Source organism: Bufo gargarizans, chromosome 8, assembly GCF_014858855.1.
Source record: "Bufo gargarizans isolate SCDJY-AF-19 chromosome 8, ASM1485885v1, whole genome shotgun sequence".
Lineage (NCBI taxonomy): Eukaryota > Metazoa > Chordata > Amphibia > Anura > Bufonidae > Bufo > Bufo gargarizans.
The window spans coordinates 132,229,241-132,247,547 of NC_058087.1; the positions used below are offsets into that span (position 1 = coordinate 132,229,241).

Here is an 18,307-nt window from a genome sequence, read left to right on the forward strand (position 1 = left end):
ACGACCCAACATTTGACAGTCTGTTCAAAGTTAGGCCTGTCACTGACCACTTCAGCACAAAGTTTGGCGAGGTGTACAACCCCAATAAAAATGTATGTGTAGAGTCCCTATTACTGTTCAAAGGGAGGATTAGATTCCGCCATTACCTGCCTAGCAAACGGGCAAGGTATTGCATAAAGTTATACAAAATCTGTGACAGTAGCTCTGGGTACACCCACAAGTTCCACGTTTATGAAGGGAAAGATTCCGGATAGAACCCCCAGAATCCCCCCCCCCCCCATCCTAGGAGTTAGTGGGAAGATTGTGTGAGACTTACTGCACCCACTGCTGGATAAAGGTTACCACCTCTATGTGGATAACTATTATACCAGCATACCCCTATTCAGGTCCCTAACTGCCAAACGGTACTGTGGCTTGCGGCACAGTGCGCATAAATCTGAGAGACCTCCCTAGATCTCTGGTAGGGAAACCACTGCGAATGGGTCAAAGTAGGGCTCTTATCCATGATAACATGCTGGTGGTTAAGTATAAGGACAAGAGGGACGTCCTTGTACTGACCAAAATTCACACTAACGCCAGCTCCCTGTTCCTGTACGAGGTACAACCACCACTACCCCCAAACCAGTTTGTATCATGGACTACAACAGGCACATGGGAGGGGTGGATCTTTCAGATCAACTTCTGAAGCCCTACAGTGCCACACGAAAAGCGAAAGTGTGGTACAAAAAGCTGGCTGTACACATTGTACAGATGGCAATGTGCGATGCATAAGTGCCATTTCATTCTGCAGGCCACAGAAGAACTTTCCTTCAGTTCCAAGATGTTGTTATCAAGGCACTAATTTTTCAAACGCAGGCCGGGGAGGGTCCCAGTACTTCAGGAAGTTACGGTTCCCGTGTTGTACCAGGGCAACATTTTCCAGGTTAAGTCCCCAGACAGCAAGGAAGGGACAGACCCAAAAAGATGCAGGGTGTGTTCCAAAAGGGGGATAAGGAAAGACAATTTACCACTGCGAAACCTGCCCTACATGCAGGAGTGTTTCAGAATCTACCACACATCAGATTTCCACTTTATATCTCTGATTTAGTCCACCTCGCTTGCATATCCACTTTCCAACAACCACTACATATTCTTTTCTGTGCCCTTTCCACCCCTTAAAATGTTCGTACGGGGGTGCTCTTTCCGAAATGGGGTCACTTCTTGGGGTTTTTCATTTCTGGGGACCTCAGGAATGTATTTGATGCAACATGGCACCTTGCCTCTAGAGCAGTGTTTCCCAACCAGTGTGCCTCCAACTGTTGCAAAACTACAACTTCAAGCATGCCCGGACAGCCTTTGGTTGTGCGGGCATGCTGGGAGTTGTAGTTTTGCAACAGCTGGAGGCACACTGGTTGGGAAACACTGCTCTAGAGCCCTGCTGTGGGCCCATACAGCAGGCTACAAGCACATATGGGGTGTTTTCAAAAAGGGGAGAAAATGGGGAACATATACTGGGATGCATTTTCTCCTTTAACCCCTTGTGAAAGTGAAAAATTGGGGTCGTTTTTACAAATGTGTGTTTTGAAATGCTTTCACAAGTGTTTCTGTCTTCTGCGAGACACCCGTTTGCTGAAAAGTACCCTTAAACCACTTAAAATGTTCGTACGGGTGCTCTTTCCGATATGGGGTCACTTCTCGGGGCTTTTTATTTCTAGGGACCTCAGGAATTTATTTAATGCGACATGGCACCTAAAATACAGGTCTGCCAATTCAGGTCAGCAAAATCCATATTTAGCTGTTTGACTCTAGAGCCCTGCCATGTGCCCATACATAATTTTTTGAGCACATATGGGGTGTTGGCGTATTCGGGGGGAAATAGGTAACAAAATGTGGGGTGCATTTTGTCCTGTTACCCCTTGTGAAAGTGAAAAATGTGGGTGTAAAGCAACTTTTTCTGGAAAAAAATAGTAATTTTTCATTTTCACAGCTAAGTGTTTCCTAAGGCTACATGCACATGACTGTATGTGTTTTGCGGTCCACAAGTATGCCATCCGTTTTTTGTTTTTTTTTGCCGATCCATTGTAAATGCCTAAAACGGACAAGAATAGGCCATGTTCTATTTTTCTGCGGGCTACGGAATGGACATACTGATGCGAACAGCACATGGTGTCCTCCTTTTTTGTGGACCCATTGAAATAAATGGGTCCGCATCCTATCGGCAAAAAAATAAAATAAAAAAAAGACCGGACACGGAAACAAACAACGTTCGTGTGCATGTAGCCCAATTCTGTGAAATGCCTGAAGGGTCAAAGTGCTCACTACACACCTTGAAATATTCCTTAAGGGGTGTAGTTTACAGAATGGGGTCACTTTTTGGGGGTTTACACTCTAGGGGTACCTCAGGGTGTGTTCAATTGCAAGATGGCGCACGTCAATTATTCCGGTGAAATCTGCCTTCCAGAAGCCATTTGGTGCTCCTTTCCATCTGACCTCTGTGGTACACCCATATAGCAGTATACAAGCACATATGGGGTATTGCTGTGATTAGGAGAAAATAGGCAATAAATTAAGGGATGCATTTTTCCAGTTCCCCCTTGTGAAAGTTAAAAGTTTGGGCCTAAAGTCCATTTTTCCATTTTCACAGCCAATTCCATGAATCACCTTTGAGGACAAAGTTCACACTACACATCTTGAAATATTCCTTGAGGGGTGTAGTTTCCGGAATGGGGTCACTTTTTGGGAGTTTCCACTGTAGGGCCACCTCAGGGAGTCTTCATATGCGACATAGCTCCCAATTACCATTCCAGCTAGACCCGCTCTCCAAAAGCCATATGGTGCTCCTTCCACTCTGAAGCCTGCCGTGTGCCCATACATCAGTTTTTGAGCATACATGGGTGTTTCTGTAAACTCCAGATTCAGGGTAATAGATTTTTAGTTTTGTTTGGCTGCTAACCCTTGATGTGTTGCAGAAAAAAATTGATACAATTTTAAAATCTGCTAAAAAAAATAAAATAAAAAAATAAATTAAAAAAAGGGAAATTTGGAAATTTCATTCCCATTTTCATTCAATTCTCTAAAGGGTTAACAAAGTTTGTAAAATCAGTTTTGAATACCTTGAGGGGTGTAGTTTCTAAAATTGGGTGATTTATGGGTGGTTTCTAACATGTAAGCCCCAGAAAGTGACTTCATAACTGAACTGGTCCTGAAAAAAAATTGGGGTTTGGAAATGTTCTTAAAAATTTTAAGATTTGCTTCTAAACTTCTAAGCCAAAAACTAAAGTGTCATTTCCAAAATAATCCAAACATGAAGTAAACATATAGGGAATGTGAAGTATTTAACTATTTTTGTATGTATTACTATCTTTTATAAAAGTAGAGAAATTGAAATTTGCAAATTTTTCTAAATTTTGGGTAAATTTGGTATTTTTATATAAATAAAAAAATAATAATTTTGACTCAATTTTACCACTGCCATGAAGTACAATTTGTGACGAGAAAACAATCTCAGAATGGCCTGGATAAGTAAAGTAATTTTAAAGTTATTACCACAGATTTGCTAAAAATGGCCTGGGCAGAAAGGTAAAAAAAATGGCCCGGTCCTGAAAGGGGTTCTGCAGTTTGTTTAAACTGATAGATCATCATCTGATCGGTGGGGGTCTGACACTCGAGACACCCGCCGATCAGCTGTTTGAGAAGGCAGCGGCGCTCCAGGGGCTGTTTACTGCTCAACTAGTATCAACTGGTCTGAATGCGGCTAAGCTCCATTCAAGTGAACAGAGCTTAGCCCCATCCAGGCCAGTTGATACTAGTCGAGACGTCACTGGGCCTGCGGTAAACAGCGAGAGGGCCGCGGCGCTCCTGGAGCGCCGCAGCCTTCTCAAACAGCCGATTTAAAATAATTGTAACTGCAGTATCAATTGTGCCTTTTCAATCTAGGGAGATAAATATATACAGTTGATATACCGTATTTATCGGCGTATAACACGCACAGGCGTATAACACGCACCTTCATTTTAAGAGGGAAATTTCAGGAAAAAAAGAAAAAAAGGGTAGCTCAGAACTTTTTTTTAATTAATATTATTACCACTTATAAGGTAAATAATGTAAAAGGATGACACTTATGGGGCTCTGTGGATGACACTTATGTCATCCACAGATCCCCATAAGTGTCATCTACAGATCCCCCATCAGATGGATCAGTGTGGAGAGAGGAGGCGGGGACACTCATGGCGGGGCCCGGTGCAGTGACTCTACTCTAATACACCGGGCCCCGCAACTGTTAAACATTTAATCTGATCTCTTGTAGACGCGCTGTACGGTACTTACTGTAGTACCGGAGTTATAACATTAAGACGGCGCAGACCGGCATCTCCCTCGGTCATGCGCCGCCTGTCTCAGCTCCCTCCTGATGCGCTGCCTGCCCCAGCTCCCTCCTCATGCGCCGCCTGCCCCAGCTCCCTCCTCATGCGCCGCCTGCCTGCTTATCTCACTTTATGAATGAACAGGCAGGCGGCGCATGACAGAGTGAGCTGGGGCAGGCGCCGCATGACAGAGGGAGCTGGGACAGGCGGCGCATGAGGAGGGAGCTGCGGCAGGCGCTGCGCCGTCTTAATGTTATACCTCCGGTATGTAAAAACATGGCTTCTTAACATTATATCGGCGTATAACACGCATACATCATTTTCCCCCTATTTTCAGGGGGAAAAAGTGCGTGTTATACGCCGATAAATACGGTATCTACAATTGTGTGATCTCCAAAGAACTGATTGAATTGTTCGTTGGGAGTAATCAAGTGTCAACTTTCAGTTTTCTTTTGTTTTCTGTTATTACTAAGATACCAGTTTAATTATTGATTATATCTATATCATATAGGTTATTTTGTCTTCTTGATTGCAAATAATTGTCACCAATTTTATATCGTATTTTTTATTTTTATTGCACTGAACTATTATGAAAATATATATATATATATATATATATATATTTTTTTTTTTTTTGTACACAACTGTCTTCCTTTTGTCTTCAACTTAGCGCAGATAATGAGCTCTTGTTTTTATTTGTGGAAATAAGTTGGAATCTTCTTTATTATAGATTCTAGCTTGTTTTTCCATAAATAAATTAAACTTTTTCCGAGCAGTATACACTGATAGCCCGGAGAAACACAAAATATGAATTTTCTGAAAAATTTCACGAATGGCAATGCATCTACACCAACATGCTGATCACTGCACGGAATACCATACCTGGTCTTGAAGTCACAGGATCCAGCTGCTAGAAGCACATTATTGGGGTGCCAGTCAAGGCTCAGCACAGTGGAACGGATGGGCTTCTTGATGTGTTTACTCACCCACCTACAGGAAAAAATAAATAAATTCAGAAACAGATGCTCTTCTGTAATAAGCAAGACTGTAAAGGTAGAGAACTATATACCTACAAAGCAAGTGGATTTAAAGGGGTATACTGGTTATATGAAGATATCCTTTATCCACAGGATAGTAGATAACTATTAAAATTCCAAAAAAGTTGGGACGTGGTGTAAAATTTGCAAATCTCATAGACCTTTTTATCATTTCATTCGTCCGCTGGCTGAGATGGAGGATGGCATTCTAGAGGAGATGGGCGGGCTTGACGGACGAGCGGGGCGGCATACAGTGCGAGTAGACCGAGCCTCTAGGTGCTGAAAATACACCCCCATAGCACCTAGAGGTTCATTAGCATATTAACCACCTCCGGACCGCCTAACGCAGATGTGCGGTCCGGAGGTGGCAGCCCTGCGCAGAGTCACGCATATATGCGTCATCTCGCGAGGGCCGGGATTTCCTGTGAACGCGCGCACACAGGCGCGCGTGCTCACAGGAACGGAAGGTAAGCGAGTGGATCTCCAACCTGCCAGCGGCGATCGCTAGCTGGCAGGCTGGAGATCCGAATTTTTTTAACCCCTAACAGGTATATTAGACGCTGTTTTGATAACAGCGTCTAATATACCTCCTACCTGGTCCTCTGGTGGTCCCTTTTGTTAGGATCGACCACCAGAGGACACAGGTAGGTCAGTAAAGTCGCACCAAACACTACACTACACCCCCCCCCCCCCCCCGTCACTTATTAACCCTTTATGAACCCCTGATCACCCATGAACACCCCATATAAACTCCCTGATCACCCCCCTGTCATTGATCACCCCCCTGTCAGGCTCCGTTCAGACGTCCGTATGATTTTTACGGATCCACGGATACATGGATCGGATCCGCAAAACACATGCGGACGTCTGAATGGAGCCTTACAGGGGGGTGATCAATGACAGGCGGGTGATCACCCCCTGTCATTGATCACCCCCCTGTCATTGATCACCCCCCTGTAAGGCTCCATTCAGACGTCCGTATGATTTTTACGGATCCATGGATACATGGATCGGATCCGCAAAACACATGCGGACGTCTGAATGGAGCCTTACAGGGGGGTGATCAATGACAGGCGGGTGATCACCCATATACACTCCCTGATCACCCCCTGTCATTGATCACCCCCCCTGTAAGGCTCCATTCAGACGTCCGCATGATTTTTACGGATCCATGGATACATGGATCGGATCCGCAAAACACATGCGGACGTCTGAATGGAGCCTTACAGGGGGGTGATCAATGACAGGCGGGTGATCACCCATATACACTCCCTGTTCACCCGCCTGTCATTGATCACCCCCCTGTAAGGCTCCATTCAGACGTCCGCATGTGTTTTGCGGATCCGATCCATGTATCCATGGATCCGTAAAAATCATACGGACGTCTGAATGGAGCCTTACAGGGGGGGGTGATCAGTGACAGGGGGGTGATCACCCTGATCACCCCCTGTCATTGATAACCCCCCTGTAAGGCTCCATTCAGACGTCCGCATGTGTTTTGCGGATCCGATCCATGTATCCGTAAAAATCATACGGACGTCTGAATGGAGCCTTACAGGGGGGTGATCAATGACAGGGGGGTGATCAGGGAGTCTATATGGGTGATCACCCCCCTGTAAGGCTCCATTCAGACGTCCGCATGTGTTTTGCGGATCCGATCCATGGATCCGTAAAAATTATACGGACGTCTGAATGGAGCCTTACAGGGGGGTGATCAATGACAGGCGGGTGATCACCCATATACACTCCCTGATCACCCCCGTCATTGATCACCCCCCTGTAAGGCTCCATTCAGACGTCCGCATGTGTTTTGCGGATCCGATCCATGTATCCGTAAAAATCATACGGAAGTCTGAATGGAGCCTTACAGGGGGGTGATCAATGACAGGGGGGTGATCCGGGAGTCTATATGGGTGATCACCCCCCTGTCATTGATCACCCCCCTGTAAGGCTCCATTCACACATTTTTTTGGCACAAGTTAGCGGAAATTTTTTGTTTGTTTTTGTTTTTTCTTACTAAGTCTCATATTCCACTAACTTGTGTCAAAAAATAAAATCTCACATGAACTCACCATACCCCTCACGGAATCCAAATGCGTAAACATTTTTAGACATTTATATTCCAGACTTCTTCTCACGCTTTAGGGCCCCTAAAAAGCCAGGGCAGTATAAATACCCCACATGTGACCCCATTTCGGAAAGAAGACACCCCAAGGTATTCCGTGAGGGGCATGGCGAGTCCATGAAAGATTTAAATTTTTGTCCTAAGTTAGCGGAAAGTGTGACTTTGTGAGAAAAAAAAAATCAATATCCGCTAACTTATGCAAAAAAAAAAAAAATTCTAGGAACTCGCCAGGCCCCTCATTGAATACCTTGGGGTGTCTTCTTTCCAAAGTGGGGTCACATGTGGGGTATTTATACTGCCCTGGCTTTTTAGGGGCCCGAAAGTGTGAGAAGTAGTCTGGGATCCAAATGTCTAAAAATGCCCTCCTAAAAGGAATTTGGGCCCCTTTGCGCATCTAGGCTGCAAAAAAGTGTCACACATCTGGTATCGCCGTACTCAGGAGAAGTTGGGCAATGTGTTTTGGGGTGTCATTTTACATATACCCATGCTGGGTGAGAAAAATATCTTGGTCAAATGCCAACTTTGTATAAAAAAAATGGGAAAAGTTATCTTTTGCCAAGATATTTCTCTCACCTAGCATGGTTATATGTAAAATGACACCCCAAAACACATTCCCCAACTTCTCCTGAGTACGGCGATACCACATGTGTGACACTTTTTTGCAGCCAAGGTGGGCAAAGGGGCACATATTCCAAAGTGCACCTTTTGGGTTTTGCAGGCCATTTTTTACAGATTTTGATTGCAAGGTACTTCTTACACATTTGGGCCCCTAAATTGCCAGGGCAGTATAACTACGCCACAAGTGACCCCATTTTGGAAAGAAGACACCCCAAGGTATTCCGTGAGGGGCACGGCGAGTTCCTAGAATTTTTTATTTTTTGTCGCAAGTTAGTGGAATATGAGACTTTGTAAGAAAAAAAAATAAAAATAAAAAATCATCATCATTTTCCGCTAACTTGTGACAAAAAATAAAAAGTTCTATGAACTCACTATGCCCATCAGCGAATACCTTAGGATGTCTACTTTCCGAAATGGGGTCATTTGTGGGGTTTTTCTACTGTCTGGGCATTGTAGAACCTCAGGAATCATGACAGGTGCTCAGAAAGTCAGAGCTGCTTCAAAAAGCGGAAATTCACATTTTTGTACCATAGTTTGTAAACGCTATAACTTTTACCCAAACCATTTTTTTTTTGCCCAAACATTTTTTTTTTATCAAAGACATGTAGAACTATAAATTTAGCGAAAAATTTATATATGGATGTCGTTTTTTTTTGCAAAATTTTACAGCTGAAAGTGAAAAATGTCATTTTTTTGCAAAAAAATCATTACATTTCGATTAATAACAAAAAAAGTAAAAATGTCAGCAGCAATAAAATACCACCAAATGAAAGCTCTATTAGTGAGAAGAAAAGGAGGTAAAATTCATTTGGGTGGTAAGTTGCATGACCGAGCGATAAACGGTGAAAGTAGTGTAGTGCCGAAGTGTAAAAAGTGCTCTGGTCATGAAGGGGGTTTCAGCTAGCGGGGCTGAAGTGGTTAATAAAAGTTAGTTTTTTTGTGAAACGGATCCACACAACGGTCTGAAAATAGCATTGTTAGGTAGAGCAGACACTAGCAGATCGCTAGTGTCTGAGAGCTAATTAGGTCAAAATGAGGTGGTAGAAACCCTTTAACTAGGGTAGCATATGATACAAACAGATCCACTTAAAGCATCTGTCAGTTATAATCAATACTAGCTGAAGGACCTGGCTTTGCTCGGGTATATTTAATCTATTTCATTTAATGTTTGTATGTGTCCTTAAAAGATATCAACACTATCCACTATAAACAGTGACATCTACAGCACCCTGCTTACAAAACAGTGACCCCCCCACAGTGCCCCGTCCCTTAAAATTGGACCTCGACAGCAGCCCATCCCCTTAACTTTGACCTTTACAGCAGCCTTCCCCTTTCACACCATACCACCCCCTTGACAGTGACCTCCACAAGGGCCCGCCCCCTTTACAGTGCCCTTTACTGGATCGGGGGGGGGGGGGGGGGGGTCCATTTGAACAGCTCACTCTAAGACAGCAGCACTGTTCTGTCTGAGTGTAAGCTGCAGGGAGAAAGTCACCCTTCCTGTCACCCCTGCATCTGACAGAAGTTGATTTTTACCTTCATTTTTTCAATCCCCGTTAGCGGGACCTGGGGCGGGGTTTTAAGTCTATTGAGGGTGGACACATTGTAGCAGGAGGCATGTCTGGGCTCCTTCCTGCAAGAGTGACGCCCCTCTGGGCACCTTACTGGCTCATTTGCATACCAAAAACTGGATTTTCACAGGATAAAAACAATCTATTGCTGGAACAAAGGCACATCTTAAAATAAGGTACTAAGTGCTATTAGGCCATGGCTTTACTTCAATAGCAATTATCCTGGTGACAGATTACCTTTAACCACTTCAGCCCCGCTAGGTGAAACCCCCTTCATGACCAGAGCACTTTTTACACTTCGCGGCACTACACTACTTTCACCGTTTATCACTCGGTCATGCAACTTACCATACAAATGAATTTTACCTCCTTTTCTTCTCACTAATAGAGCTTTCATTTGGTGGTATTTCATTGCTGCTGGCATTTTTACTTTTTTTGTTATTAATCAAAATGTAACGATTTTTTTGCAAAAAAATGACATTTTTCACTTTCAGCTGTAAAATTTTGCAAAAAAAACGACATCCATATATAAATTTTTCGCCTAATTTATTGTTCTACATGTCTTTGATAAAAAAAAAATGTTTGGGCAAAAAAAAAATGGTTTGGGTAAAAGTTATAGCATTTACAAACTATGGTACAAAAATGTGAATTTCCGCTTTTTGAAACAGCTCTGACTTTCTGAGCACCTGTCATGATTCCTGAGGTTCTACAATGCCCAAACAGTAGAAAACCCCCACAAATGACCCCATTTCGGAAAGTAGACACCCTAAGGTATTCGCTGATGGGCATAGTGAGTTCATAGAACTTTTTATTTTTTGTCACAAGTTAGCGGAAAATGATGATGATTTTATTTTTTTATTTTTTCTTACAAAGTCTCATATTCCACTAACTTGCGACAAAAAATAAAAAATTCTAGGAACTCACCATGCCCCTCACAGAATACCTTGGGGTGTCTTCTTTCCAAAATGGGGTCACTTGTGGGGTAGTTATACTGCCCTGGCAATTTAGGGGCCCAAAATGTGTGAGAAGAACTTTGCAATCAAAATGTGTAAAAAAATGACCGGTGAAATCCAAAAGGTGCACTTTGGAATATGTGCCCCTTTGCCCACCTTGGCAGCAAAAAAGTGTGACACATCTGGTATCGCCGTACTCAGGAGAAGCTGGGGAATGTGTTTTGGGGTGTCATTTTACATATACCCATGCTGGGTGAGAGAAATATCTTGGCAAAAGACAACTTTTCCCATTTTTTATACAAAGTTGGCATTTGACCAAGATATTTTTCTCACCCAGCATGGGTATATGTAAAATGACACCCCGAAACACATTCCCCAACTTCTCCTGAGTACGGCGATACCAGATGTGTCGCACTTTTTTGCTGCCAAGGTGGGCAAAGGGGCACATATTCCAAAGTGCAGCTTTCGGATTTTGCAGGCCATTTTTTACACATTTTGATTGCAAGGTACTTCTCACACATTTGGGCCCCTAAATTGCCAGGGCAGTATAACTACGCCACAAGTGACCCCATTTTGGAAAGAAAACACCCCAAGGTATTCCGCGAGGGGCACTGCGAGTTCCTAGAATTTTTTTTTTTTGTCACAAGTTAGCGGAAAATGATGATTTTTTTTTTTTCTCTTTTTTCCTTACAAAGTCTCATATTCCACTAACTTGCGACAAAAAATAAAAAATTCTAGGAACTCGCCATGCCCCTCACGGAATACCTTGGGGTGTCTTCTTTCCAAAATGGGGTCACTTGTGGGGTAGTTATACTGCCCTGGCAATTTAGGGGCCCAAATGTGTGAGAAGTACTTTGCAATCAAAATGTGTAAAAAATGGCCTGCGAAATCCGCAAAAAGGTGTCACACATCTGGTATCGCCGTACTCAGGAGAAGTTGGGGAATGTGTTTTGGGGTGTCATTTTACATATACCCATGCTGGATGAGAGAAATATCCTGGCAAAAGACAACTTTTCCAATTTTTTTATGTATATGTATTTTTTCATTTGTATATGTAAAATGACACCCCAAAACACATTGCCCAACTTCTCCTGAGTACGGCGATACCAGATGTGTGACACTTTTTTGCAGCCTAGATGCGCAAAGGGGCCCAAATTCCTTTTAGGAGGGCATTTTTAGACATTTGGATCCCAGACTTCTTCTCATGCTTTAGGGCCCCTAAAAAGCCAGGGCAGTATAAATACCCCACATGTGACCCCACTTTGGAAAGAAGACACCCCAAGGTATCCAATGAGGGGCCTGGCAAGTTCATAGAATTTTATTTTTTTTTGCATAAGTTAGCGGAAATTGATTTTTTTTTTTTTTTCCTCACAAAGTCTCACTTTCCGCTAACTTAGGACAAAAATTTAAATCTTTCATGGACTCAATATGCCCCTCAGCAAATACCTTGGGGTGTCTTCTTTCCAAAATGGGGTCAGTTGTGGGGTGTTTGTACTGCCCTGGCATTTGAGGGTCTCCGCAATCATTACATGTATGGCCAGCATTAGGAGTTTCTGCTATTCTCCTTATATTGAGCATACAGGTAATGAGATTTTTTTTTCCGTTCAGCCTCTGGGCTGAAAGAAAAAAAATGAACGGCACAGATTTCTTCATTCGCATCGATCAATGTGGATGAAAAAATCTCTGCCAAAAAAAAAAATGGAGGGGAAAGGCGTCTGCCAGGACATAGGAGCTCCGCCCTACATCCATACCCACTTAGCTCGTATGCCCTGGCAAACCAGATTTCTCCATTCACATCAATCGATGTGGATGAATAAATCATTGCCGGGATTTTATTTATTTTTTTATATATATATATACAAAGTGTTTGCCAAAGCATAGGAACGCCGCCTCCTCCTCAGCTCGTATGCCTTGGCAAACGTATCTGTCACTGCAGAGGAGAAAATCCCGTCTTGCAGCGCCGCATACACCGACTTGCGTGTAATCTGACAGCAGCGCAATGCTTCTGTCAGAATGCACATCGGTGCTGCAGCTAGTCAATCGGTTGGTCCACCTGGAAGGTAAAAAAAAAAAAAAAAGAAAAAAAAAAAAAAAAAAACAGGCCGCAACGCAATAATTTTATTAACTTTGCAACAGAACATATAAACTTTAACTTTTTTAACTGAACATTAACGTGTTTGCTTACTGGTGTGTTTTTTTTTTTTTTTTTTTTTACCTTTATAGAACAAAGCTCTCCTTCCCCATGGGTCAATGTGCAAAGCGCAAATCGCCCAAAGATGTGGCGAAGTGCGTTATGCACTTTGTCCCATGTGAAAGGAGACGTTTGCAGCAGCAGTGAGTGAATGGGCCCTAATAGCCCTGTGTGCCTGTCCTGGTGAGATGATCCCTATGCTAATAGTGTACCTGTGAGTGGTACTTCCGGAAACACTCTCCAAAGCATAGGGCAGGGTGGTCCGGACAGTCAGGACAGAAATAGCGGGTGTCACGCCTTATTCCACTCCTGCTACAGACACGACATCTTTTTCGGGGTGACTGTTGGGTTGAGGTACCAGGAACGACATTGGGGAAATGTCGCTCGTGTAGACGGCTAACTACACTGGTGGTTGGGGCCACGGAACCTCCTGGGTACAGGAGGTTCTCGATGATCTCTTCCTGAAATTTGAGGAAGGATCCAGTTCTCCCAGCCTTACTGTAGAGAACAAAACTATTGTACAGAGCCAATTGAATTAAATATACAGACACCTTCTTATACCAGCGTCTGGTGCGTCGGGAAACTAAATACGGAGACAACATCTGGTCATTGAAGTCCACCCCTCCCATGTGGAGGTTATAGTCGTGGACTGAGAGGGGCTTTTCAATGACACGGGTTGCTCGCTCAATTTGTATTGTCGTGTCTGCGTGAATGGAGGAGAGCATGTAAACGTCACGCTTGTCTCTCCATTTCACCGCGAGCAGTTCTTCGTTACACAGTGCGGCCCTCTGCCCCCTTGCAAGACGGGTGGTAACGAGCCGTTGGGGGAAGCCCGCGTGACTAGTTCGCGCGGTACCACAGGCGCCAATCCGTTCTAGAAACAAATGCCTAAAGAGGGCCACACTTGTGTAAAAATTGTCCACATAAAGATGGTACCCCTTGCCGAATAAGGGTGACACCAAGTCCCAAACTGTCTTCCCACTGCTCCCCAGGTAGTCAGGGCAACCGACCGGCTCCAGGGTCTGATCTTTTCCCTCATAGACCCAAAATTTGTGGGTATAGCCTGTGGCCCTTTCACAGAGCTTATACAATTTGACCCCATACCGGGCGCGCTTGCTTGGGATGTATTGTTTCAAGCCAAGGCGCCCGGTAAAATGTATCAGGGACTCGTCTATGCAGATGTTTTGCTCTGGGGTATAAATATCTGCAAATTTCTGGTTGAAATGGTCTATGAGGGGCCGAATTTTGTGGAGCCGGTCAAAAGCAGGGTGGCCCCTGGGACGGGAGGCGGTGTTGTCACTAAAGTGCAGGAACCGCAGGATGGCCTCAAAACGTGCCCTGGACATGGCAGCAGAGAACATGGGCATGTGATGAATCGGGTTCGTGGACCAATATGACCGCAATTCATGCTTTTTTGTCAGGCCCATGTTGAGGAGGAGGCCCAGAAAAGTTTTAAGTTCGGAAACTTGGACTGGTTTCCACCGGAAAGGCTGGGCATAAAAGCTTCCCGGGTTAGCGGTGATAAATTGTGTGGCATACCTGTTTGTTTCGGCCACAACTATGTCTAAAAGCTCCGCAGTCAAGAACAGCTCAAAAAATCCCAGGGCCGAACCGATCTGAGCTGTCTCAACCCGAACTCCAGACTGGGCAGTGAAAGGGAAAACTACAGGTGCGGCTGAAGTTGGGGACTGCCAATCAGGGTTTGCCAGCACCTCTGGGATTCTAGGGGCTCTACGGGCACGTCTTTGCGGTGGCTGCGACGGGGTCACTACTGCACGTGCCACCGTACCAGCTTCAACTGCCCTTCTGGTGCTCGCTACTTCACCAGGTTGTACGGCAGTGCTGGTACTAGGTCCAGGGAGGGCTGGGCTGCTGGTGTATGCCTCACCACGTAATCCGACAGCACCAGCCCCACTCTGCTGCTCTTGAAGCGGATCCTGCGGTCTAGCGACACGGGGCCGGGTACGCCTGGTGGTATCAGGGACCTCAGCCTCCTCGTCCGAACTTTGGGTCAGAGAGCCACTGCTTTCTACAGGTTCGTATTCTGACCCGCTGGATTCATCAGATGAGGGTTCCCACTCCTCATCCGACTGGGTCAGAAGCCTGTAGGCCTCTTCAGAAGAATACCCCCTGTTAGACATGTGGGCAACTAAATTTAGGGGTATTCCCTGAGACTACCCAAGAAAAAAAAAGCAAGCCTGTCTTACAAAGGGGAGGCTAGCGAAGTACCGGAGGCCGCTGCGGTTGATAAAAAATATCAAAACTGATTTTTTTTATCGCCGCAGTGCGTGTAAAGTGAATGTGCAGTGATCAAAAAAATATTTTTTTTTGTCACTGCGGTGGGGCGGTGTGGGCGAACGCACGTGTGGGCGACCGATCAGGCCTGATCGGGCAAACACTGCGTTTTGGGTGGAGGGCGAACTAAAGTGACACTAGTACTATTATAGATCTGACCGTGATCAGTTTTGATCACTTCCAGATACTATAAAAGTACAAATGCTGATTAGCGATACGCTAATCAGCGAATAACGGACTGCGGTGCGGTGGGCTGGGCGCTAACTGATCGCTAACTACCTAACCAAGGGACCTAAACTATACCTAAAACCTAACGGTCAATAACAGTGAAAAAAAAAAGTGGCAGTTTGCACTGATCACTTTTTTCTTTTCACTTGTGATTGACAGGGGTGATCAAAGGGGTGATCAAAGGGTTAATTGGGGTTCAGGGGGGGTGATCAGGGGCTAAAGTGTAGTGTTTGGTGTACTCACTGTGAAGCCTGCTCCTCTGCTGGATCCAACCGACGAAAAGAACCAGCAGAGGAGCAGGCAGCCATATATCAGATCATATTTACTAATATCTGCGTTAGGCGGTCCGGAGGTGGTTAAAGCTCTCCTACAGCAGTGAAGAAAAATGGCTGGGCTGTTATGGAAACCTAGAGTAAAACTGTATGTGGCTTCTATTGGCTGATAAGGGTCATGTGACCAAGCTTCTATTGGCTAGAACGGTATGTCCTAGAGAGCGGAGAGCTGCTCTAAAACCTCCCCGGACACCTGATGTACCTGTGTGCCAAATTCTGTGATTGTAATTGTGACGATGCGGATTCCTTTAGTGGACATACACACGTACTCAGCTTTATATATTAGATTGCATAAGCATATATTCTCATAAATGATTCCTTAATTGTGAGGGTGCGGTCACTTATCAAGTCTGTTGCCTGTAAGAGAAGATGGTATTTCATGTATTCTGGGAACATTAGAAACATAAATCACAAAATGAAATGCTTACCAGTCATTTTCTGACTCAAAGTAACACACGGATATAAGTCTTGCTCCACTTCCAACAGCAAACTTATTTTCAGATGGTGACCACTTGACAAAAGTTGCTGCCCGGTTTATTCGTAGGATTACAAGTGTAGGTTTCCACACTCCATCCTTCTGGCTCCACACATAAGCATTACGATCAGCTCCACAGGTCACTATACGGTCACTTTTAGGAGCCCAATCAATACCTAGAGAAATAAAGCAGCAAAAGAAGAGATTCTGAGGAGTATATTTATACATGGCAAATTTATGCCATAAATTTCTGCAACCGCCCCATTCACCTGAATAGACTATGAAGAAACAATCCCATTCACATTTATGAAATAAATGTTAAGTTGCAGAAAGTTTGGTAACAAATCTATCAAATACAAGGAAACTGGAGGCCAAATGAACACTTTGAACTCTTCATCACGTTTAACAAACCATTCTGGTTGTAATGGATGTACTTGGTCTGTACAATATTTAGGTAGGTGGTAAGTGTCAAACATCCACATGAATGTTAGGACCCAAGGTTTCCCAGCAGACATCGACTTGCCTTCTTCCCATAGAGCATCCTGGTTCCATCTCTTCCCTATGTAAGTTATATGCCCGCAACCAAGGACATCCACAATGTAATAGAAAATGTGATTCTGAAGACCAGGCAACCTTCTTCCATTGCTACATTACAGGCTAGCCTTTGCTCCCCACACATGTGGCCTTAGTCGCTGATAACCCTGTCACTAGTTCACTGATTTTCCATCCTTGTTAGGTACTAACCACTGCATACAAGGAACCCTCCACAAGATGCTCTTACCAAGTCATCTAGCCATCACAATTTGACCCTTGTCAAAGTTGCTCAGATCCTTTGAGATACCCAATTTTCTTGCTTCTAACACATTAAGAACTGGTTGTCCTTTTAATATGCCTAATGTACCCCTCCCCTTGAAAAGTGCCATTTTTACAAGATCATATTAGGCTAGTTTCACACTAGCGCTAGGGATCCAGCAGGTAACAGCTTGCCAGAAGCTTGAAAGTCTTTGCTGGGTTGCAGCCATATCTCCGTCACTCCTCATTATAGTTAATGGGATCGGATGAAGACTTTCAAGCTTCCAGCAATGCTGGAATTGAGATATATACGGCAAGCGACTCCCTAGTGCTAGTATGAAACTAGCCTTACTCCTGTACAGACTCAAACGAAACATACTTAAAAAAAATTCCCCTCAAGATAAATGTATCTGTTTTTATTACTTCCCAATGAGACTAGTCCACTGTGCAGGCCAGCCACAGAATTACCGCTAATGCCATGTACTTGTATCAAACAGCAAGTACAGGTATGGCCTGGCAAATAGTAGTGACCTGCATGCAGATCCCATGGCCTGACAGCGCAGTGTACAGGTACCCTGTATGTTCACATTGTGTTTGTGATGGACGGTTAGCATGTACCCCTGGAAAAGCCACCAACATACACGCAAAATGTGTGGTAACATTAGCCAGAGAGAGGCCATATGAGTGTCAGTTAGGAGTCATTGTAGTCCGATATGTCGGTATACGGCAAAAACAGGGTGTGGAATAGCCTACTAGACTGCACTACTTCATATAATGGTATCCAGTTAAAGAGGAGGAAAAAAAAAAGCTATACCACACAATGGTACCATGACTGATGACAGGCATTTAACATATCATTCTCAGCCATAAGGGTGATGTGAACAGAGCCTTAGACGAGCCATCTAATAAGGGTGGGGTTTATGACATAGATTAGGAACACATCTGTGTCCAGAAAGCCCCTTTAATTCCCAAGTTATGAGGCTGAGAATTCATTTTGGCAAAATATGAACAATTTGAATGGTTAGCCTTGACATGGAAAAATACCTTAAGCACAAATTAGCACATGTAAACCTTCTTACACATTTAAAAAAAGAGCAGATACCTCCTAGTTACTTTACCTGTTATGTGTCCGTTGTGCTCCTTTAACTCATGAACTTTCACCCACTGGTTCCCATTTTGTTTGTAGATATGCACCTCATGGTTATTAGGACTTAATGCTATTTCTGTGGGGATTAATGAACACAGGAGATGAGCAATTCAAACATGTACAGCATTACAAGAAAAACATAAGTATTGAATTATCTGAAATAAGGGGATTGTCTCATCAACACAACCTCTATACAGTGATCC

At 44.1% G+C, this 18,307-nt stretch overlaps 1 protein-coding gene across 1 annotated transcript in view; it reads right to left on the reverse strand.

Annotated features, from left to right (window-relative positions):
* Nucleotides 1–18,307, reverse strand: part of ARPC1A (actin related protein 2/3 complex subunit 1A) — a 42,104-nt gene that overhangs the window by 17,130 nt on the left and 6,667 nt on the right. The window contains exons 3-5 of the mRNA XM_044303762.1: nucleotides 18,076–18,180; nucleotides 16,119–16,341; nucleotides 5,223–5,330 (exon numbers count right to left, since the gene is read on the reverse strand). Coding sequence (XP_044159697.1) covers nucleotides 5,223–5,330; nucleotides 16,119–16,341; nucleotides 18,076–18,180 — 436 coding nt within the window. The remainder of the gene's footprint in view (nucleotides 1–5,222; nucleotides 5,331–16,118; nucleotides 16,342–18,075; nucleotides 18,181–18,307) is intronic.